This window comes from Hordeum vulgare, chromosome 2H (genome assembly GCF_904849725.1).
Source record: "Hordeum vulgare subsp. vulgare chromosome 2H, MorexV3_pseudomolecules_assembly, whole genome shotgun sequence".
Classification (NCBI taxonomy): Eukaryota; Viridiplantae; Streptophyta; class Magnoliopsida; order Poales; family Poaceae; genus Hordeum; species Hordeum vulgare.
The window spans coordinates 20,154,900-20,180,152 of record NC_058519.1 but is presented as its reverse complement, the minus strand read 5'-3'; the positions used below and the strand labels follow the sequence as shown (position 1 = coordinate 20,180,152).

Sequence of the window (25,253 nt, the reverse complement as noted above, 5' to 3'; positions counted from 1 at the left end):
TTCGCCGTTTGTCTTCTCTGGCTCCACCGCCGCCTCTGGATCTCAATTCACCCCCCTCTTCTCCTCCGCATCGCTGGCTCCTGCGCCGTCGCCACCCACCCCTCGCCATCCCATTTTTTCGGATCACATCACTAACCACATCAAGTTCCTCCTAAACCCCGCCGACCACAATTATCACAAGTGGAAGTCGTTCTTCCTCATGGTCCTTGTTCGCTACGGAGTTCTCTACCTCATCGAGCACCCGCCACCCCGCAACACCGACGCGGCCTACCTTGAGCTCGACGCTCATGTCGCACTCTGGCTTTACGCCACCCTTGCTGATCCCATGATCAACCATGTTGTCGGTGCCACCACCTCCTACGCCATCTGGAAGAAGATCCGCGAATTGTTCCTCGCCAACCGCGCCGCCCGTTTCATGCTGCTCAATCGGCAGTACCGCAACCTCAAGCAAGGTGAACTCTCCGTCTCCGAATACGCCCGCCGCATGAAGCTCCTCACCGACGGTCTCGCCGACATCGATCACGCCGTCACCGAATGCGACCTCACCACCCAGTTTCTCCATGGCCTTGACAAGCGGCTGGACACCATCCGTGTCGTCCTCGGCGACCAGGAGCTCCCCTTCGACGCCGTGCTCTCTCGGGTCGTCCTCGCTGAGGAATCCCAGGCACAGCGCGCTGCCGAGGAAAGCGCATCTGCCTTCGCCCTCCCTGGCGGTGATCGCGGCCAGAGCAGTGGCTCATATGCTCCAGATCGCCCCGCTGCTGATCGCGCCCAGGGCCACCCGCATCCTACCCAGACGCCCCCTGGTCGTGGCCGCGGTGACCGCTCCGGCGATGGTGACCGCGGTCGCGGTCGTGGCCACGGACGTGGTCGTGGCCGCGGGGACTCCTCTGGACGTGGCCACCCGTCGCAGCCGGCCTTTTCACCCTTCACTGGGTACTTCGCCCCCTACGACATGGCTCTTCCGTCACCACGCCCCGGCTAAATCCCTCCCAACGCTGCTGGCGTCTTGGGTCCCCGCCCTGGTGCGCACGCCAAAGCTTACCCCATGTACCACCCAGCACCAACACCTGCACCGTACAACGCCGGGCCGCCGTCGTGGGAGCATCTCGCCATGCTCAACGCCGCCTTCAGCAACTCCAGCATCAAGTTCAACCCTTCCCCCGAGTGGTATTTGGACAGCGGCGCTTCATCACATGTGACAGGCACACAAGGTAACCTGACCTCGTTTAGTCATTTGTTACGGCATGTTCCCTCGAGCATCCTTGTTGGCAATGGTCACCACATTCCTGTCACAGCCATTGGCTCCACCACACTCCACCCACACCACTTTCGCCTCATCGATGTGTTGGTCTCTCCCTCCGTCGTTACTAGTCTTATTTCCGTTCGCAAATTTACCACCGATAACTCATGCTCTATTGAATTCTTTCCATGTGGTTTTCTTGTGAAGGATCTTCGCACTCGACAGGTTCTCATGATCTCCGCTAGTACCGGCGACCTATACCCTTTCAAGGGCAATAAACCAGCTCAGCCGTCTGCTCTCCTCGCCACCACATCGGACCTATGGCACCGTCGTCTCGGCCATCCCAGCACATCTACCCTTTCTACTATGTCTAGAGATTTTCTTCATGATTGTAATAAAGCTCCACACTCGCCTTGTAGTGCTTGCCAACTTGGGCATCAGACACGTCTCCCCTTTTCTTCTTCCTCTAGCAAAACATATGCTGCTTTTGATTTAATTCACTGTGATTTATGGACTTCACCTGTTGTGAGCTTCTTCGGGTTTCAATACTATTTGGTCATCCTTGACGGCTACACACACTACTCCTCGACGTTTCCCTTGCGTAACAAAAACGAGACATCCACTGTACTCCAGCGCTTCTTCACATTTGTCCACACACAATTTCATGTCGTCATCAAAAGCATGCAATGTGATAACGGTGGTGAATTCATCAACAATTCTCTCCGCTCCTTCTTCTCCTCAAACGGCATAGCATATCGGTTCTCTTGCCCCCACACTTCACCACAAAACGGCAAAGCAGAACGTCTCATCCGCACAACCAATGACATTTTGTGCACGCTTCTTCTCCAAGCCCACCTCACTCCACCCTTTTGGGTTGAGGCACTCCACACTGTCACTTATCTCCTAAACCGGCGACCCTCTCGTGCCATCACCCCATACACACCATACTACCTACTACATGGCGTGCAACCGGATTATACTCACCTACGTGTTTTTGGATGCCTATGCTACTCAAATCTATATGCTACTATGGACAACAAACTCCCCCCCCCCCCCCCCCCCGTTCTTCCCCTTGTGTCTTCCTCGGCTACCCATTAGAACACAAAGGGTATCGCTGCTACGACCTCACATCTCGTCGGGTTATCGTCTCGCGCCATGTCAATTTTGATGGACACGTATTTCCCTACCAGCCACACACACTGGTTCACACGCCCTCCACGTCCACAAAAAATTCTCATGCAGCCGCTCCCCCCAGCCGAATCTCTTGGATCACGCACCGCCTGATCCACCCGGGCCCCACCAATCATTACCACCCACTCCCGCATGCCGCGCACCGGCGCCCGCACACTCACCTGCCGCGTGTCCTTCCCCAGCTGGCTCGACCGCGTCGTCCGCCCACTCCTCCTCGTTCCAACCGCCCGGGCCACCTGGTCGCCCTGCCCCACCGAATCACACGCCTCCACTAACCGCCTCGCCTGCCGTGCCCGATTCGCCTGCCACCTCCTCTGCTACTTCCTCGGAGTCATCACCAGATTCGCCGGCCACTACCGCCCAACAACCATCGGGCCCCACAGAATCAGCCTCGCTTTCTGCTCCAGCCACACCCCATGCGCCACCTCTACCGGCACACGCCATTCCAGTACATCCACCCCACAATGCACACCGAATGGCCACACGTGCCAAGGCTGGTTATCTCATGCCCAAACGTTTGTTTCTCACGGCTGCTTCCTCCACCGCCATGTCACCCATTCCACCCACCTACAAGTCCGCTCTCAAAGACCCCCATTGGCGACAAGCTATGCTCAATGAATATCATGCCCTAATGGATAACTTCACATGGTCTTTGGTGCCTAAGCCTGTAGGTGTGAATGTCGTCACGGGGAAATGGATCTTTCGTCACAAGTTCAACAATGACGGATCCCTGGCGCGCTACAAGGCAAGATGGGTTGTTCGTGGCTTTACTCAAAGAGAAGGCGTGGACTACGGAGAAACCTTTAGTCCGGTGGTCAAGCCGTCTACCATTCGTGTGGTTCTAAGCATTGCCACTTCCCACTCATGGCCAATTCACCAACTGGACGTCAAGAACGCTTTTCTCCACGGCGACCTCCACGAGACGGTTTACTGCTCTCAACCATCCGGCTTCGTTGATCAAGCGCGCCCCGACCATGTATGTCTTCTCCGCAAGTCGCTCTATGGTCTCAAGCAGGCTCCACGCAAGCATTCCTCCTCTCCTTGGGATTCCACGCATCCAAATGCGATTCTTCTCTCTTCATTATGCATCACAACACCTCTGTTGCTTACTTGCTAGTCTATGTCAACGACATCATCATTACAGCCAGCTCTTCCGCAACACTCTCCTCCGTCATCGCCTCCCTCAAAGCTGAGTTCTCCATGACGGATCTTGGTTCTCTTCATCATTTCTTGGGAGTGAATGTCACCACAAATACATCTGGTCTCTTCCTATGTCAACAACAATACACACTAGAAATCCTTGACCGTGCGAACATGCTCAACTGTAAGCGTCTCCACGCCAATCCACACTAGCTCCAAGATCTCTTCACATGACGGCCACCTTCTCTCTAATCCCACCAAATACCGAAGCTTGGCTGGCGCCCTACAGTACCTAACTCTCACACGACCTGATATCGCCTATGCTGTTCAACAAGTGTGCTTGTTCATGCACGCCCCTCGTGACACACACATGCAACTCGTGAAACGTTTTCTACGATATCTCTAGGGTACATCACACTATGGTCTTCAGCTATACCGGTCGCCATCTCGTGAGCTCGTTGCTTATACGGACGCCGATTGGGCAGGTTGTCCAGATACTCGCAAGTCCACCTCGGGCTTCTGTGTTTTCTTGGGTTCCAACCTCATTTCCTGGTCCTCCAAACGCCAGCCAACCATATCACGATCCAGTGCCGAAGCTGAGTATCGTGGCGTGGCAAATTGTGTGGTGGAATCGTGCTGGCTATGTCAACTTCTCCATGAGCTTCGTCTGCCGCCAACACGAGCAACCGTGGTGTATGGTGATAACATCAGTGCCTCGTACCTTGCTTTAAATCCAGTACAACATCAACGAACCAAGCACATTGAGATCGATCTACACTTCGTACGTGATCGTGTGGCACTTGGCGAAGTCCGCGTTCTCCACGTACCATCGAGTTCTCAATTTGCTGATGTATTTACAAAGGGTCTACCATCACAAGTATTCACAGATTTTCGGTACAACCTGAACATCCTTCCAAACGGTGTTCCGGCTGAGGGGGGTGTTAGATTACTTGAGCACTTGTATTATCTTCTTGTAAGTAGGGTCAGGGGAAGACCACGTTGGCCACTAGCCACTTGTATAGGACGTGGCTCTCCCCTCATATATATCCCTTGTAACCCTTTGTAACACTTGTCAAGAATCAATCTATTTAACCGGACTATTCCTAGGGCCGGGCACAAAATCACGAGCATCCAGGCGATGTGGAGCGGCAGCACAAGGTCGGAGGAGGCCGCGGGCCGATGCCCAACATCTTCGATGTAGTCAAACAGATAGGCGCCAATGCTGATAAGGGTGAGACCGACGAGGCCCATCATACACATCAGTACACACCTGGAACACTCCGAGGGCTCCGCCACAACAGCCCCAAGCTCGTCGTCGGCCATCGTTTGTTGCCCGCTCTTAGCTAGGGGATTTGTTTGCTCAGTCCCGACGTCGAGTACTTTCTAGCGAACAGTGATGCTCACGATTTTCACTTCCGATCAATCCGCTGATGACCGCCGGCTACCTCGGCCGAAGCTAGCTGGCCTTTCCTGAACTGATTGATTATTCCGTTCAAACCGCAAAGCACACGACGTATACGGCACCAACGCACGCCCGCCCGCCCGCCCGCACACGAATCGCCTGATGGATCGTGGTTGCTTTGTATTGAATCGATCTCTCATCGTGGTTTACATGTACATATATATATATATCTCCCTAATAATAAAATAAATACAGTTTCTAATCGTCCGTCTTGAAAATTACCTCTAAAGTTTGCATAAATTACCCACCATGTCACCGGTAAGTAATAGAAAACGTTTCACAAAGCGAATTTTTCTGGATTGGGCCGGCCCATGTAAAAATCTCCTATATTACGCTCTGCAAGCTGGGAGAATATCCAGCACACCGTATGACCGTCCCATGCACAGGCGCCTGCTTTTATTTCCGTTTATTAATTTATTTTCAGTTTCGTTTTATTTTTTTATTTTAAATAATTTAGAACTTCAAATAATCTTTAAAATTTTAATAAACTGAAAATTATAAATCAACATACTTAAAAAATTAAAATGTTTGTGACTTTAGAAACTGCTCGGAGTTTTGTAAAAAATGCTCGCATATACAATAAAATGTTTCCAATTTTAGAAAAATGTTTGTACAATAAGAATAGTCCATGATCTCAAATACAATTCCATGTATTAAAAATTATTAAAGGTATTTAACAAAATGCTTTCTAAATCAAAATATGTTAATCCATTAAAAAAATGTCCTAAATTTTAAAAATAGCTAATGCCTGTTTTGATAGTTTTTTTATTTAAACTTTTACGTTCCATTTTTTTATTTATAATTGAAATAATTTAGAATTACAAAAACTTTTGCATATTAAAAAATAGGAATTTCGAATTAAAATGCTGACGAATTTTTATTTTGAATTAAAATAGGATTCAAAAAAAGCAAAGATTTTTTTTTGCAAATTCCAAAACAATGTCCATGAATTTAATAAATATATTACTGATTTATAAAAATGTTTGGTTATTTAGAAAAACTTCATGCGTTTCAAAAAATGTTTGTGAATTTAAAATAAAATCCTCCAACATAAAAATTATGTTCGTATTTTCTTGAATTGGTCACCAAATCAAAAGAAAATATTTAAACCCATTCGAAATATAAAAAATATTCACGATTTTTAGTAAATGTTTGTAAATTGTAAAAAATATTCTTGATTTTAAAATTATTCTTATATTTGTAAAATTGTTCACGAAAGATCTAATGTATGTAGTTAAACATTAATGCTTCTAATTCTTTGTGACAATATATCTATGTGAGTTTTGAAAAATTAATTGTTGGATGGATCGGATTATTATTGTATGTTTTCTAAAAAAATTCTTGATATTCAGAATAAATCTTTGAGTTACCAAGATTTTTGACAACCATGATATGTATTTTTTGAAAATGTAAAGATTGTTTTAACTTGTGAATAAATTTAAAAAAAGAAACATTTTCTTGCATTTGTGCATAAAATTTCTAAATCAAACGATGATATGTGAACATTATGTGGTCACCATCATTGAAGATTATGTTTTTTTCTTCCGTGGCAACGCACGGGCCATTTTGCTAGTAGCACCTATAGGACTAGGTACAAGCTTAGCCTACTCGGTTACAAGCTTGAGTACTACTCGTTTACGCATACGTACGTGCTACGGACGTCGTGTTTAATTTCAAACATGATTTGTCCAGTATATAGGCAAGTAATTGGAAGATTGATCGGTCATCGGTGTAGCTGCTGGTTAGGTCGAAACCGTTACGTGGGTGTCCATGGCTAGACGGCACGATATTGAATCTAACTCTAAGCTAGGTTGGGCCGGCCGGGTCCTGCACGGTGTTGTTACGAGCAGCTGGTTTTGCTTATAATTTGCCTAAAAAGGAAGGAGCTGATTTTGCCGAACTCACTATTTAACGAGCACTCTGTATAAAACTCCTGATTTTTAAATAAATAATATAAAGCTTACTCTTATCATCTCAGGTTACGACAAGTATCACATTCCATGTGCACCACTTGTCACAACCTATTAATTTTCTCTTTTTTTTCATTTTTTTTATTCAAAACGTTTATCTTTCAAACCGTGTGTTTAAATCTCGAATCATTTTCATCATTGAATTCCTCGTATCGAGATCTTTAAAATTAGATACCTTGTTTACAAGTATCGACAAACTTTTTTTCACGAAAACAAAACCGGATGAAGAAACTCTAACCGAAAGCATGTTTTCTCCCTTTGGGAGAGGGACGACCTGTCGTGCAGTAGCAAATCCGTGCCTCTCATAAAAAACATATATATTTTTTTCTTTTTCCGCGAAAGCAAATATGTGCCTCTCACGGAAGGAAAGAAAAAAAAGGAAACATGTTTCTTTTACTTTTCCGAGAGACACGATCGTGCCTATCGCGAAAGCAAATCAATGACTCGACGAGAAGCAAATCCATGCCTCTCGTGGAAACAAATTCGTGCCTCCGCGAGAAGCAAATCTGTGCCTCTCGCGAAAGAAAAAACGCGCATTTTTTCGAGAGGCATGACCATGGCTCTATCGGTGGCAAATCCATGCCTCCACGAGAAGAAAGTACGTGCCTCTCGCGAAAGGAGAAAAAAATGCGTTTTTTCCCTTTTCCGAAAGGCACGACTGTACCTCTCACGATGGCAAATCCGTACCTCTTACGAAAGAAAAAAAAATGGCGTTATATCCCTTTTTGAAAGGCATGACCTTGCCTCTTGCGGAAAAAAATTAACTCCTTTTTTTCCGAGATGCACGTCTGTGTGTCTCTCGCGGTAGCGAATCCATGCCTCCACGAGAAGCAAAGACGTGTCTCTTGTGAAAATAAAACAGAAATACGTTTTTTGCGTAAAAAAATGTTTTTTCAAAAATAAATTCCAAATCCTAGAAAAAACTAGGGGAAACCAAAAAGGCAGAAAAAAGTCATCTAAAAAACAAAAAGGGAGTTCCTGGAGCGCGAAGCGTGGCACATGTTGAGAACCCCCCACCTGGCACGCTATAATTAGCCCACCCCAAGTATCCGTTGAAAGGCTCCCGAATGAATGCTCCTTAGATAGTTATATAACCATGGTTGTGAGGGTGTTGAATTTCCTGATATTAAGGTGTAGGCTAATCGCCTCGATTTGAATTACCCTGAAATACTAACACAAGAGCCGTCCCTTCATAAAAAAAAAGCAGGAGCAGTCAACCTTATGTTCCGACTTATCTCATCTAATTTCCCTAAAAAAAAGACTGATATCAGATAAATATATTATATATACTACCTTTGCTGAGAAGCTTATGACTTATGACTGCCATTGCTTTGTTATGAAGGAAACAGAAAAAAAAACGATCAGTTTTGTGCTCTAAAAATTAGTAAGATGAAGCCTATTATTATGCCATGTGAAACTATCTGTTGAAATGCTGATCAATTTTTGAAGATTGAATGACACTATCTTATCAATTTCATTTTACAAAAGATTAGCCGAGTCACGAGCCGTCAGAGATGATATCATCAGATAGCCGAGCATCGCCTTCATCTTCACCTTTTGAAAGATCATCAGCACGGCGCGTGCTTGCGCAAGGGCTGACGGCGACCGATCTTGCGTGGATGAAAGATGGTGTCAAGGGACCGACCAGTTTCTGCATGACCCACAGCGCGCTCTCATGTCTGGTAACAAGAACAATGTTGCATAGTGTATGTGATAGGGGAACGGTGGCTGCGGAGGTGATCCCACCATTTAGCAGCCCCAATGGGCCAAAGGTTTCCGTTAGATTTATCAAGTGCTTAATTGTTCTGTGGCTTGAACACTTGAAGCATAGTATAACTTCTCCCGAAGCGGTACCAGCAAAAAATTGCAATTAATAATAAAAACCGTGCAGTGTATGGACGTGCAATAGGGGGGATACAACATGATCACATGGGCTCCTCCTGTTCGTCCGTCTCGTACAATCTGCTTTTCCTGTTCTCCCATGCACGGAAAGTATTTTTTTAACAAAGCATAAACGCAAACGCTTGTATATATATACGCGGATGCACACAGGGGCGGAGCTAGGATTTGATCATAGGGGGGCGAAGAAGACTTTAAAACACACATGAGACATAGCACAAAAATATTGCAAGCAAATATTATATTTTCTTTAACTTTTGAATGTAGATCTACGCCTCCCGGTCAGACGGACGCTTATACAAATCAATAATCTCATTAATATTAAACTTCACAGCTATTTTCATCCAGATGTATAAAAACATTATATAGAACAAAATTTTATTTTGAAGACGTGTCTTTGATAAATTGGATCACTAAAAAAGCTCCATAGTTCCATTTGAGAGAGGGACAATTCTGACCAATCGTAGTAACATATCAATCATTGGATACACATATGATACCTGATATGTCCAATAGGTTGCTCTTTGGTATCTATCTCCCTAATTTGATTTGCATCCTCAACCGTGGAATTAGTGTTTGTAGCGACTGTCTTGAAAATTACTTGCCGATGTTGTCTTCCTCTGCATTACCTATGCAATTGTAATATTAGTACAAAGAAAATATGTAATCTGTAACTTATCTGACAATTAAAAAATGTACTAACACTAATAACTGATTAATTGGTTTGTGTAATTAAAATGATGCTACAATATTTAAGAATCTATAGACTGTAGATAATAATACCTTTGCCTCTTCACGGGATCAAGTTAGTGGAATTTTGTCCGGCGGTGTCGTCGAGCTGATCATGCATAGTCCGTACATCCAATTGCAAAATTGTAATTGACTGATGTGTGGCAAGCCGCAAGCAGCTGCTTTGCTAACCGTGGAGCGGCGACGATGCGACGTCTGGCGGCCGGCGGAGACTGCTCCATGAAACGCAAACCCTAGCCACCTAGCGTGTCACGTGCAGCGCCGTCAAAAGGCTATGGAGACTATTAAGTTGCCACAAGGCCACGATGCATGCATGTGCGTTGATCTATTCCTTTTTTCTAGGTGAAGCATTGATCGATTACGTGAAATCTTAGATCTAGCTGATGATGTGGATGTGTAGGTACGTGCAGCCTTGGGCCTTGGCCCTTGTTGCCTTAGTTGCAAATTCGTTGTGGGCTTGACACTTGCAGCCTGGTTAATATCCTTGCTAATGGCCGATAATTACAAGGCTAATATATTAGTACTAGTCCCCCCTAGAACTCGTTGGGGGTGGCCGATCCATAGGGGGGTCTGGCCCCGCTCGCCCCCCCACTGGCTCCGCCTCTGGATGCACACCCACACACACCCAATCCCCTATATATGAGCACCTCCAAGATACTAAGACGGTATATCATCTTAAGATTTACGAAGTCATCGTAGACGTCTCGTCGTCAATGAAAACGTCTTCTCCCACTAAATGCGCATCACTGAAAATCCTGAAATAAATTCAGGAATAAATGCGAACATCAGGACTTGAATCCTGATGTGCTAGGATACAACAGTCCCTCTAATCATTCAATCACAGGTTGGTTTGCATCGCCGAAGCCTTCCACAATAAATATAATCGGCTACCACCAAATACTTAGGCGGTAGGTTTTTTTTCTAACGAAGATGACGGCGCTGTCAAGCTTTATCATCGTTGACGTTGACGATAAGCTATGAAATCCTACCGTTAAAAAATAGGACGATAAGAAAAGGATCAGATTACAAACAAGGGTTAGATCTTGCTTATAACTTTTTAAAACGGTTAAAAAAATTCAGTTAAGAGCGTACTCTACCATTAAAGACTATAACGGTAGGCAAAAGGGTCAAATTCATTTTTTCCTCAAAACAGGATCAAATCTGAATAAACTTATCAACAAAGATCAAAACACGATATTTTACCTCAAATGGACCAATGTACCCATGCATCTTGACAGCCATACTGCCAACGTCTTAGGCGGTAGGATATAATGGGTTACAGTTAATGCCTTTAACGATAGGTATTTTTCATGTCAAACGAACATGCCGGTCCTGTTAAGTGCCAGTGTCATTGATTTTGGGGTAGGCTGTGAAACATTACCGTATTTGGCTATGACGATAGAAAAAAGATCAAATTACGATTTTTTTTCAAACCAGGATCGGATGCTACTTAATTTTTTAAAAAGGGTCAAAACACGAAAATCGACCGCACCGTGCTGTGCATGACAGTTCACCGCGTCTCCTTACTCTCCTCGTAAGAGCATCTCCAACATGCGCGCTCCGATCGGCGCCTAAAAAAGGATTTACAACCCGCGGTTAGCTTTTTTTAGGGCGCCGACGAGCGCCGGCTCCAGCGGTTGCAACATACTTAGCGCGCACGCGGCGCTCCAGAAGCCGCTGCAAATAACACCCAAAACTTGTTCAACACGAATTTTTGTCTAAAAAGACCACTAGCCGAGTGCTATTGTCAAAAAAGACCACATGTGGTATGGAATGCGAGAAAAAAACCCATATTTTATGGCTTAAATGATTTTTGGAGATAAATGACCCTTAAATTAAAAAATACCCAAAACTTTTCATGAATTTAATGATTTTTGGAGATAAATGACCCTTAAATTAAAAAACAATACAAATAAACAAAAATGAATAAAATAATATTATTACTTATTTGATTTTCATTGAAATTCAATATTATTATTATTAATTATTTTATTCTGAATTTTTTAGTTATTTTGATTTTTCTTGTTTTTTATGCTTTTTAAGAATTATTTGAGTTTTTTTTGAATTTTTTTGCCTTTTTTTAAGTTTTGAAATTAATTATTGTTGTTTATTAATTATTTTTGTTTATTTTAATAATTGTTTATAATTCAAAAGTTTAAATCATGTGACATCAAGACCTAAGGGTTAATAGGATTGATAGCTTACTACTATCAAGAAAACAACAAGTGCAGACTTGAAAACTAGTGAAGATAGAACCGGAAAGTTAAGCGTGGTTGGGCTGGATTAATGAGAGGATGGGTGACCGGCGAGGAAGTTAGATGATTTGAAATGAGTGGAGTGAGTGACTGGCCCGAAAGTTAGACGATTTGAAATGAGTGCTTCACGTTGGAGCAGTGAGTAGGGGTGATTAGAGATTAAATTATCAAATAATTCAAAGATTTGAAAATCGTAAAAAGATAAAAAACAAAAAAAATAATTTTTTTTTGAAAAAAAATGTTTTTGCTAAAAAAATAAAAAAAAAATCTTTTAGTCCGGGTTGGTAACACCAATCGGGATTAAAGGTCGTCGAGCCCCAGCAACCATGTGGAAGGCCTTTAGTCCTGGTTCGTGGCAAACCGGGACTAGGGGGGGGGGGTCTTTAGTCCCAAGTTAATAGTCCCGGTTGGAGAACCGGGGCTTTAGGCCCTTACCAACCGGGACTATAGCCACGTTTTCTACTAGTGCGTGTTGCACGTGGGATTAAGTTGGGTATACTGCTGATATAAACCACCAATGTAGATCAACATGGTCCATTGGATTTTCTTGAATGGACAATTTGTATTGATTAGGGGTACCATAAAAGAGCTCTTTGATGTTCCATTATTGTTTTTTTAGAAAAGGATGATTTCCTCCGGCTTCTCCATCAATAAGATGCATGCAACCACTTTATTAAATAAAGCAATCAAATGCGGTTCCAAACAATCTCTGACGGTTCAGTGAAAAAAGAAAAGATAAACATAAGATGCCACAGTCGGCCAAAATAGATGTAGATGCCTATGTATCTATCCTATTATTGGACCGTCATCCAAACCGGTTGTATATATCCCAAGCTACCATCTCTCACCGGACACATCCAGTAACCAAAGGCTCCCTGGTTGCCGCATGAGTGAGTAACGACTATGTACGGATCAACGCCGATGCTCTATATAGTACCTACAAAAAAATTATAGATGTTTGCCTATTAAACGTGATGTCATTCCTGCAGTTCCATATAGCCCAAAACAATGCACATACTCCTATACAAATATGTTTAGCAATTCAATGTCCACCCCATTTAGCCACGTCTCAAACAACGTCTCAATGCTATCCAGAGGTATGATATTAAAAGCTACACGAACTTTCCGCCATAAATATTTTGCTAACGGACAATGGAGAAAAAGGTGTTTGATAGATTCATCCTTATCACAAAAGCTACAACGCAAACTTCCCTCCCAATTGCGTTTTGCCAGATTGTCCCTAGTAAGAATCACCTTCTTGTGAACAAACCACATAAAGACTTTGATTCTTGGAGGAACTTTGACCTTCCAGATATGAATGGACGTGGAGACAGGTGTTGTGTCAATCAGGTTCAAATACATTGATTTGACTGTAAAGACGCCATTAGTTGTTAGCTTCCAATGAAGCCTGTCTGGCCCGACCGATAACCGAACATCCATGAGTCTTCTGACTAAATGTAACCAAGCCTCCCATTATTGTTGATCTGTTTTTTATAATCGTAATACTCCCTCCGTCACGGTTTAGAAGGCACGGCTAAGTTTACATGTATTTCCACAATAGACAAGGTTTAGAACGCATTGCATTTACTCTTAGGAGTTAATTAATACTATGTTGTACTACTTCTATATATGCATATAGTGTGAATACTATTTTTCAGCCCATCTTACAACCAATCAATAACCACCTAGGTTCCAGAGAATTTTCAAACACACCTTCTAAACCGTTATTGAGGGAGTACTTACTTTTCATAGTTATACAAAGAAGTTGGATTTGGGACAAGCTTATTTGGAAGATTGGTTATTCTCAAATTTGATAAACATTTGCTGAATGTACAATATCACATGTATCCTCGTATCAGCTTATTTCCAAATGCTCTGTTTTACGAGAGGAAGATATCCTTTACACATACCTCCCTTTTGGCAGCTACACGTTTACAAATGTCACTGATGGAAAGGAAGACAAATAGGGCACGGGAAACAGACGTAGAAACATGGTTGAAGTTGCTGTTGTGTTGCACCTAACCCATACCATCTTTAAATGTATGCCTAAGCTGAACTCTATACTTTGTTTAACCTTAATATCCTTTCTAAGTTATTCTTTTATGAAGTTGCTTGATTACTATAACATTTGATCTTTAGAAGCTTACACGGTCCGCCGTTCTTGTCTTGCATAGTATACTGCATAACCTTCATTTGGTAGAAAGGTGTTCACCACAATAATATACTACATCCATTTCAAAATAAATGACTTAAAAATAACTCAACTTTGTACTAAAGTTAATGCAAAATTTGATCATTTTAAAGTCACTTATTTTAAGACGGGGAAGTACATTTGAGAGTCCAGGTTTCTATGCGTATCTCATGATATGGTAATCGCATCAATCCAGCTTTATGTAATTTCAATTCGACTACCCTGTGTTGGTTTTTCAACCGTAGGTCAATTCACCCACCAACTACCACGTACGTACAGGCTAGCCTCTAAGCTAGCAAGCAGGCAGTTGGATGGATTCCAAGTTGTACGTGATCTAGGCAATAGGTACTCTAACGCACCTAGCAGCAACTGATTGAATCGATCGATCTTTCCGACGAAAACTCACGAAGAAACACCAAATGATCTGATGGCTACAGGCTTGTATCGAGCCCGGTACTTTGTATTGCTTTTGCTCGGTCTTTTATTGATACAAAGATTACACGGGGTGCAAGTATATATGTATACTATTAAGGTGTATCTAACCCAGACCGAATAGGAATTGATATCCTACATAGATACCTATACGCACACCGACACGGGATTAAGTCACACCGTGTTCGACAGAAAATGTTGCATTTTTATTTAAAAAAAGAGAACATCAGGTAGATGACACCAAAGATGAAACGTTCTCTTTTGATGTAATCCCTGAATTGTGTTCGACAGAAAATGTTGCATTTTTATTTAAAAAAAGAGAACATCAGGTAGATGACACCAAAGATGAAACGTTCTCTTTTGATGTAATCCCTGAATTGTGTTCGGCAGAAAATGTTGCATTTTTAGTTAAAAAAAGAGAACATCAGGTAGATGACACCAAAGATGAAACGTTCTCTTTTGATGTAATCCCTGAATTGTGTTCGGCAGAAAATGTTGCATTTTTAGTTAAAAAAAAAGAGAACATCAGGTAGATGACACCAAAGATGAAACGTTCTCTTTTGATGTAATCCCTGAATTGTGTTCGGCAGAAAATGTTGCATTTTTAGTTAAAAAAAAAGAGAACATCAGGTAGATGACACCAAAGATGAAACGTTCTCTTTTGATGTAATCCCTGAATTGTGTTCGGCAGAAAATGTTGCATTTTTAGTTTAAAAAAAAGAACATCAGGTAGATGACACCAAAGATGAAACGTTCTCTTTTGATGTAATCCTTGAATTGTGTTCGGCAGAAAATGTTGCATTTTTAGTTAAAAAAAAAGAACATCAGGTAGATGACACCAAAGATGAAACGTTCTCTTTTGATGTAATCCCTGAATTCTTGGTTGCCCTAGTGCAGCCGTATGTAAACCGCCTTGATGATGAATAAAATGCCTAGAGTGGGCGGTTCTCCAAAGAAAAGAACGTGTTGATGGCTACACGGAATCGTCCACTCGTTGGCGCGAGACTAATCAAAGGGCAAAGGCTGAGCTCTCTCTCAACAGTCTCTCCCCTCCACCACGGACTGTCGGCCTTCCCCACCCACCCCCGAATCTTTCCCCACGAGATTCTCATGGGGGCGCAGCGCTCGCCTCACTCTAGTGTACTTCAGTCTCCGTCTTCCCTCCGTGCGAGATCCATTCCAGCGCTCGCCTCCGCCTCCGCGACTCCGTCCACATCCTTAGCCGCCCCTCCTCTGGCTCGATACGACGGTCGGCGGCGATATAAGCGGACGGTCCTGGAGACGAAGCTCAGAGTGCATGCCAGTCCTCCGGATCGATCTGCTGCTGTGCATAGGTAATCACCTTCTTCTTCCCCTTCTCCTGCTGCTGTTTGATTAATCGTGCTTCGGATGCTGTTAAGTTCGATCGTACTAATCACTCATGTACCATTGCTTTCCCGGAAGTGGATCCTCTAACATAAAGGAGAGAAGTCACCAGCTACAGTTCCCTAACTTTCCTCCAAGCCTGAAAAGACTTGAATTAATTTGGAAATTACAAATCTACTGTTTACATTTTCAAAAACGGCGTACAAACAAAATTACGGTGCAACAATATAAATTTTAAATTTATTCATATGAACAGTAACCTGCTGCAGTATTCGTGACTTCCCTTTTACACTAGTTTGCACTGTAGCTTAGGTGACCTCTGTGTTGTCTCCTTCATCTTCATATTAGAGGATCCACTTCCTGCTTTCCCATGGTTCGTTTTTTACCAGCCACCACAAAATAAATAAATAAACAGATCATCTGTATATCTGCTCTGTAACTAAGACCGGGATGCAGGTCTTTTTCCAGAAAAATAATAAAAAGAATCACCATCGGTTCACTCCCTTTTGTATGGCCCCGAGGACCTTTGTCCTGAATTTCTTACAAATGTTTCGACTTATTAGCTAGTACAATCCTAACTATATACTTGCATCAGTGGTTTATTACGAGATTTGCTCTAGTTCCACACGGCAGTCGGCAGATCACCAACGCCAACTTCTCATTGCTGCTTCTGCAAACACCAGCAAACGGCAGAGATAACGTGTGGGGCCAAGCATGGCCGCGGCCGTGACCGGAGCGATGGCCACCCTCCTGCCCAAGCTTGCCGACCTTATCACAAAGGAGTACAACCTTCAAAGGGGTGTCAGGGGTGAGATCATGTTCCTCAAAGCCGAGATGGAGAGCATGCAGACGGCTCTCCTAAAGATCTCTCAGGCGCCAATCGACCAGCCACCGGACATCCAAGTCAAGCTTTGGGCCAAGGCTGTGAGGGACCTGTCCTACGACCTCGAAGATAACATCGACAAGTTCATTGTGTGCATCGAAACCCATGGACAGCCAGACAAGTCGCACAACTTCAGGGGTTTCATTGATAAGTGTCTGAGCCTGCTGACCAAGGGCAAGATTCGCCATAAGATTGGCATCGATATCAAAGACATCAAGAACCGCATCAAGGAGGTAAGCGAGCGGCGTGACAGGCACAAGGTTGACAGTGTGGCCGCTGCCAAGCCACCGGGTCCAACTATTGAAGCCCTTCGCCTATCAGCCTTGTATGCAAAGGCCACGGATCTCGTTGGCACTGACAAGAAGAGCCTTGCGGTAGTCAAAATGCTGATGGAGGGAGATGAGGTCTCCATGAAACAGCTGAAGGTGGTCTCTATTGTTGGATTAGGTGGATTAGGCAAGACAACACTTGCTAATTCAGTCTATGAGATGCTAAAAGTACAATTCAATATTCAACAACAAAAGCTGCAATTAGATTGTACACCTTTTTCCCCTAAAAGAAAAGGTTGTATGGCTTTTGTGTCTGTGTCTCTTAATCCTACCATGGAGAAGATTTTCAAGAGCTTGCTCCATCAATTTGACAAACATGCATACCAGAACATCAATGAAGCGTCCTGGGGCGAAGCACAACTCATTGGTGAGATAAGAACATTCCTTGGAGACAAGAGGTATGCACATATGTGTTCCACTCTCATTGTTTAGTACATCGATGCCAGAAGGAAATTGCAATAGCGCAGATTCTCAATTTTTTCATTTGCTTTGTCAGTTACACTTTACTTAAAGTATGAAAACTTTAATAGCTTCATAATATATGTCTTTTTGTATTTATTGAAGGTACTTGATTGTTATTGACGACATATGGGATAAATCTGTCTGGGAGAACATCAAATATGCTTTGCCTGGGAATGAACATGGAAGTAGAGTAATCGTAACAACTCGCATTCTTGATGTTGCCCAGCAAGCTGGTGGTGTTTATCTGCTAAAACCTCTTTCTGTTGCTGACTCAAGAAAGTTGTTCTACCAAAGAATATATGAGACCGAGAACAAATCACCACCTAATCATTTGTTTGAAGTATCTGAGAAAATTTTAGATAGATGTGGCGGAGTGCCGTTAGCTATCATTACAATTGGTAGTTTGCTTTCCAGTAAAAAGGGAAGAACACAAACACATGAGTATTGGTCCAAGGTGTACAAATCTATGGGTTCGGGGCTGGACAATAGTCATGATGATGTGAAGAACATGAGAAGGATATTGTCCGTCAGTTACTCTGACCTACCTCCACACCTAAAGACTTGCTTACTGCATCTCAGTTTGTATCCAGAGGATTATGTTATTCAAACTGAACATTTGATATGGAAATGGGTGGGTGAAGGTTTTGTGGAAGAAAACCCGAACAAGAACTTGTATGAAGTAGGAGAGGATTACTTGGACGAGCTCATTAATAAAAGCTTGGTCCAGCCCGTAAAGTTTGACAATGCGAATAAAGTGCGCTCTTGTCGCGTACATGATATGGTGCGTGACCTCATCACATCCTTGTCAAACGAGGAGAATTTCCTAACGATTGTAGGTGGTCAGCAGCCATTGCATCAATCAAGTAAGATCCGCAGGTTGTCCATCCAGACCAGCAGTGAAGAAGTTGCTAATCAGCTGCCCAGCTTGTCCTGTGTGAGGTCACTTACTGTGTCTAGTCCAGCTTTCAGTTTGTTGCCAGCACTTTCACGTTTTCCAGTCCTACGTGTGTTGGATTTAACTGACTGCAAGCAAGTGGATAACAGTCATTGGAAGGATATATGCAGTTTGTTTCACTTGAGATATTTGAGTTTAAAGGGTACATCTATCACTAAGATCCCAAAAGGGATTGGGAATCTGCAATTTCTGCAAGTGCTGGACTTACGGTCCACCGAAATCGAAGAAGAGTTGCCATCAAGCTTTATTCAACTGACACAACTGTTGTTAGTCCTCATGCTTCATAGCATCCCTTGTGCAGTGCCAAGGTGGATGTGCTCCATGTCTTCCCTGTTGTCCCTTAGTATCACACTGAAAACACTTGGAGAGGAGGACCTGCAAGTCCTCGGGAGCATACTGTGTCTCAGTGATCTGTTCATACGAGTGGAGAAACCCACACCCGGCAGAGATAAACGGAAGGTGGTCGATAGTGGTTGCCCATTTGTGCGTCTAACGAGGTTCAGTATCAAGAGTGACACCATGGAGTTGAGGTTTGCACAAGGAGCCATGCAAAGTCTCCAAACACTGCTGATTTTCATGTTAAGTGATGTGCGGGAGACATTGCTTCAGTTTGGTGATTTCGTATTGGGTTTAGAGAACCTCTCTTCACTTGAGCATATCCATGTTAATGTTAGAAGTGACGCCAAGGAGATGGAAAATGTGAGAAATGCAGTTCAGAAAGAGATCGATATGAATCAAAACAATCCAAAAATGACGTTCCCAGTAATAAAGGTAATGGTACTAATTCACACTTGCAAGAAATGTGTATATGTTTCTTCACCTTTGTATAATTTTCTTCCCTACTGTTTAGCTACTTTCCGTTTTGCCCATTTCTTGACTATCAATAGAAAGACATGCCTTAAAATTGGAAGGAACACATTTGATGGTGTGGCCACTGAACTTTTTGGAGCGTTGACTGCACGTTACCACTGGGTGCCAGAAACTAGTCCCTCTGTACCTTAATACTTGTAGTTGGGAAGAACTAATCTAGTTCTCCCCAACTACAAGTCTTTAGCTAGGTACAAAGGGAGTACAATTCAGGGCCTGAAAAATGCTGATGTTTTGGCAGCTTAGTCCAATGCCTCTTTTGATGTGTGTATTTTTTTCGTGTGAATATCAAACAGGTTTACAAATCTGGAACCTACGGACGGTTTCTTGATGTCACCAAGTTTAGTAACTATGGTGAACTACGCAGAGAAGTGGGGCGCCTATTTGGCCTTGAGGGCGAGTTGGAAGACCCTTTGAGATCAAGCTGGAAGCTTGTACTCATGGACAGGGAGGGGGACCTCCTTCTAGTCGGCGACGTACCTTGGCAGTAAGTTCCGCAGCCGTAACCATCGACGTTCTGTGCTTTTTACTGTTCCATGCTGTTCCTTAACGGTGGCACGCCTTCCAACTTTGCAGCGAATTCGTGAATGTCGTGTCCTGTATAAGGATCCTCTCCCCGTACGAGATGGAGCAGATGATCCTCTATTGAGCTTGATTGAAGACGACTTGTTAGACTAAAGACCGCTTCTTCTGTACTCTCAACGACTGCATCTATCCATGCAGCAAGCAACGCCGGTCAGTTCTACTCCCTCCGTTCCTAAATAAAAGTCTTTTTAGAGATTCCACTAAGGGACTACATACGAAACAAAATGAGTGAATCTATACTCTAATGTATGTCTATATATATCCGTATGTAGTTTTCTAGTGAAAACTCTAAAAAGACTTATATTTAGGAACGAAGGGAGTACTAAATAGGATCTCTAACTTGGTGCGTGTGTGTGTACGACACAGAGTGTATGTGTGTGTGTGTGTGTCTTGGACGAATACAACACGCTGAATGCTATCTTTATATTTTTTATAGTAAAAGTAAATATTAATATCGATAAAGAGTATAGAAGTGTCACATGTACTCAAGTCATGTGTGTGTGTGTGTGTGGAGGGGGGTTACCAACGTGTCACTACATGTAATCTTTGCGTGAAGGGTCTAGCTAAGAGGGGAAACACTGCTTGCAATTGAAATCTGCTCTACTCTTTCAATGTGGTGATATATAATCCTTAGGCACTTATATCAATATGGTAAAGATATCATCTACATCCAACCTTTGCAACAACGCAATACCCTAACAGCAATGATGGATGCACATAGAAAAAGAAAAAAACAGCTAAAACAAGAAAAGTCCAAAAAAACAACTAAAAAAGAGAAGTCCCGCTATAGCGTTCCAGGCCTTGCAGCAGCAGCACAACCATTGTCAAGACAACACCTAATGTCCAAGTTCTCAAAAAACAACGCCTCCAAGAAGGAAACAGTGCACCAACATTATCGCCGCCTGATCGTAGATCTTGGATTTTCACCCCGGAGATGATCTGCACTGTCAAAACAATGCATGTAACAGTGTCATTGCCAAGCACAAGCAATTAAAGCCAAACCTTGTATTTTCACCATGAAAAGCAAGACATTTAACTTCACCTGTGTTGTCGCCCCCACTTATATACCACTGCTACGAATCCCGAAACTCCAAGCAAGTTCCTTAATGTCGTAGGCTACAATCACCATCATAAGTCCTCCAATCTCGACTTCCATGACATTCTCCATCTCTAACTCCATCATGGAGCTAAACTTATCTCCTGATGGCAACATATAGCAGAGCTTCGCGTCGCGCGCTCCTCAACGGAGAACCAATGGGTACGACTGAATCCTACCCGATCCAGCAATCTTCAGGCATAACATGCCCTTGAGAGTTTGCCGGTGGAGCCTTCTGGAACCCGTCACTCCGGCCAGATTAGGAAGGACATGCATCAGACAGATCTTTGTCTTGGCGCAAGAGGAAACCTATGACCATCGCCTTTATCCGAGCACACCAACATGCCCCCACACCGCCAGTCAGAGCAACATCGGAGGAGGTAGCCGCGTCGCACAGCCACAATCTCTCCCTGGCAGGGCGACCTAAATCGGGCCCTTAGGCCTAGATCCGACCCACCACTGTACTACCGAAGATAGATTCCGATGTTGCGCACCAACCATTGCGAAGATGCCGCTCCGGCTTCAGGCCATGACTACAGGCAGTGCCACCCTTGAACCGTTGCGAGCACTCCACAACCGCCCATGAAGCCGCCGCCATGGTGCACTCTCATCCCCTCCGTCATTCACCGCCACCGGCATTTGCGGCGGCGCCGGCCAGGGGCACGCCGATGAAGGGGGTTGGAGGGGACGGGGGAGGATCCTGCACAGTCGCCCTGGTGGAGGCGACCCAGGAGGCGAAGCGATTGGATTTGAAATTAGTATGAAGTAACCATACCTCCGTGCCATTTTTATATGTACAGTAAATAAAGTTTACACACAGAGTGTACAGTTTACCACCATCTGTCCACGACCCTCCATCACATGGGCGCTGCTAGTAGTCCTCCTCTCAACGCGCTGCCGCCTAGAGGCGACCTTAGCCACCTCTGCGCGCAGTCGCTCAGGGGTGCATGTCCTCTCCGACTCCGACTAGGGGAAGCAACACAAGGAGTAGACTTAGATTTTTTTTAATGAGACGGGTCACCTTCCTGCCCCAATTTTATTAAAGCCAAGGCAAAGCATGACCAGAGGTTTAACAACTCTCGGCAACAGCCAGAGATGTCACATATACAACACATGGTAATATAAGCTTTTACACAGAAATCTAAAGCTATTACATGCCAAGCTGAGATGGAGGAGTTACAAAGATATAACAAACAAGGCTTCAAACACACACACACACACCCTCTAGCATCAGAGAACTACCAAGCCATCCTAAACAGTTCTCCTCTCCACTGATCCAAAAGTCTTATGCGCCCGAAAAGAAGAGCACCCTAAGCTTCTGAACATAAGATTTTGCATTGCCTGATCATAGCCCCCATCAGATCCAAGACACAGCGCATACTTGGTCACTTCCTACCCTGAAAGACATAGTAATTTCGTAGTAACCATAAGCTCCACAAAGTGGCAGAAGTCACCAAATTAACTGCCTCACGAGGCTTCCCTTTTTCCAGGAAACAGTCAAGTCAGTAAAGCCAGAAGGCACATGTATAACACAAACATCAACAATAATCAACCAAGTTTCATGAGTAGCAACACAATCAAAGAACAAGTGTTGAATTGATTTAGAATCAAAACAAAAAACACAAGTAGCATCAACAATATGTCTTTTCTTGGCAAAATTATCCCTAGTTAGACATTTATTGTAGAAGGCAAGCCAGAGAAAAACATGGATGTTGGGAGGTACTTTCATTTTCCAAATGGATTTTTTAACATTAGAAGTCCAAAATTGATTATCTTGTAAAACGATTTAACTATATATTTACCACAAGGTTCGAGAGTCCAAATAGGGTAATCATCCGAATCAGAGAGTATGCTTTTCCTAACTAAATAAGACAGTGCAAACCATCTACCCAACATGTAGTCATCTGCACATCTTCTGAAGGTTAACTGAAGGGTTTCACCATCCCAGACTTGGGACAGGGAGGCATCCCGCTGCTGGCAAATTGAAAAAACTTACCAAAAGAGAGTTTTCCGAGAGCAATCTCCACACCAGATGTCATGACACAAGGCAATATTCCTTCCATTGTGAGGGGACCATTTCCAAAAAAATTGTGGAGCCCCTAAGGCCCAAGTGACACTCTTCCAAAAAGGAGAGCCCACACCATGCTTAGCCCAAAAAATATTTGGTTTATCAATACCATATTTATAACCTAAGTGTTTTTTTCTAGTCCTTATCCACATCATCGTAAAATCTCTTTACCCCCCCCCCCCCCCTCCAAAAAAAGCCAACAAGGCCATATTGAACTCCCTAAGATTAGGGACTCCCATACCCCTATGAATAACTACCGTATCATGTTAAATGGTACGATAAGATTGAACTCCCTAAGATTAGGGACTCCCATACCCCCACGAATAACTCCCTAAGAGTAGTAACATATACTCGGGAATAGCAAACATGCTGATATGGCAGAAAATTAAAGAAGAAAGAGAAGGTTAGAGTAACTACCGTATCATGTTAAATGCAATGCTACTTTGTGTCATGCATGGCAACAAATAAGATCATCTATGATACAAGTTTATGATACTACTATGCACTATAAAGTGTTACTCCCCACTATGACCAACCTTAGAGATTGAAGAGCGGCTCCATGCTTTCAAACTTTTTACCTTCTGCGCATGTGTGACTGTATGCGCATGACTGTGGCAACTACTACTGCCATGTCCGTATTTACTACTCCCTCCGTTTCAAAATTCTTGTCTTAGATTTGTCTAGATATGAATGTACCTAGTCATGTTTTAGTATTTTGATACATCCATTTCTAGACAAACCTAAGACAAGAATTTTAAGACGCAGGGAGTACTTCGGTATACAATAACGCATCGGCAGCTACCGTACGGTACATATTACTCTTCATTTATCATATTTTGCATTAAAATTTGACTACATATTTAACTTGTAAAATATTATTGCATGTCAAAAAAATATTATGCTCATCCTACGGGTTTCAAAAATCTCGTCAATCAAGATTGTTTATATACGGTGAACACTAAACGGCTAAGAGCAATTCTAGGAGACCCTTAAATCGCCCCGACCTGTAAAATAATCACTTGTTTACAGTTTTAGACAAAAAAAAGACCCAAACATAAACTTAAAAGTGTCTGACCCGATTTTTTTTTAAGGACATGGAAAATCCCCCCTCCGACCCGCAAAAATACACTTCCCCCTCCCCCATCCGTCGGCGCCTTCTATATATATATATATATCCCGCAGAAGCGGATGGCGGGAGGGACATTTCAGCTCGCGCGCTCGCAACATCCCCTCCTGCAGACGCTCATCACCGTCGCTGTCGGTGGCCGCCTGCAATTCCAGTCATCTCGGCGAGCGGAATCGCGCCGCTCGCCCTTGATCTGGCGAGCCGAGCCACTGCGCCGCCGCCGCCGCCCCGAATAGGCCGCCTCCAGCCGCTGGGCGCACCGGACGCCCGCCCCAGATTCGCCGAACCGCCACTGTTGCCGCCGCCCTGGTGAGCCCCTTTTCCTTCCCCTTGAGCCCCACAGTCGTCGTAGAAATTTCGTTCATGCGAGCATTGATGCGAGCTTCGATGCAGTTTTTGATGGATTTGAGCCCGTGCGGGCAATTTTTTCTTGATGATTCATCCTCGTCAGACGACTCGAGCGTGGAATCAATTCTCAAGCGCTATCGTCAACACATGGTCGTGGCGATCCTAGCCGTGAAGGAGGAGGAGGATCGAAACTGTAAAAGACGGCGAGCACCATTTGGCAAAGACATCGGCCTATTTTACATTCATTTCATTTAATTCATGTGTGATCGGTATCATTGATGTATTCGAAACAATTGTTGTAATGAATTATTAGTTTTATTTGGTGATTTGAATAATCATTGTAATTTTGATACATAATGTTCCCATTTTATCTTATTTGAGATATGTGTAGCTCTGAAATATGTGTTAAATTCTAAAAATCAAGCGTTTTGTGGGTTGCGGCCGAACAGAACCCGCATAGTTGAACCATAAAACAAAATATTCATAATATTCTGTTTTACTGCTCCGTTATGCGGGTTCTATACAGCAGCAGCCCGCGTGAGCCTGCAAAACGTGTTTTCCGTGAACTGTAAATACACGATACGGGTCGACGATTTAAGGGGTCTGCCGGAGTTGCTCTAAGAATATTTACATAGA

At 43.6% G+C, this 25,253-nt stretch overlaps 1 protein-coding gene and 1 long non-coding RNA gene across 2 annotated transcripts; both read left to right on the top strand.

Annotated features, from left to right (window-relative positions):
- Nucleotides 1-15,780: 15,780 nt before the first annotated feature.
- Nucleotides 15,781-20,096, top strand: LOC123424537 (disease resistance protein Pik-2-like). Its single transcript, XM_045108167.1, has 4 exons — nt 15,781-15,867; nt 16,494-17,508; nt 17,675-19,298; nt 19,691-20,096. The coding sequence occupies exons 2-4, from the start codon at nt 16,613-16,615 to the stop codon at nt 19,883-19,885; spliced, it is 2,715 nt and encodes a 904-aa protein (XP_044964102.1). The 5' UTR covers nt 15,781-15,867; nt 16,494-16,612; the 3' UTR covers nt 19,886-20,096.
- A 3,234-nt stretch (nt 20,097-23,330) lies between these two features.
- On the top strand, nt 23,331-25,016 carry LOC123424536. The gene is made up of 2 exons (XR_006621697.1): nt 23,331-24,578; nt 24,663-25,016. It is a non-coding gene; the product is annotated as an uncharacterized LOC123424536 (long non-coding RNA).
- The last annotated feature ends 237 nt before the right edge of the window (nt 25,017-25,253 follow it).

Bases quoted from the DNA above. Each gene is read 5' to 3' on its own strand.
- LOC123424537 (XM_045108167.1), top strand. From the start codon at position 16,613: ATGGCCGCGGCCGTGACCGGAGCGATGGCCACCCTCCTGCCCAAGCTT. The intron at 17,509-17,674 runs GTATGCACATAT...TATTTATTGAAG, and splicing joins ACATTCCTTGGAGACAAGAG to GTACTTGATTGTTATTGACG. The intron at 19,299-19,690 runs GTAATGGTACTA...AATATCAAACAG, and splicing joins TGACGTTCCCAGTAATAAAG to GTTTACAAATCTGGAACCTA.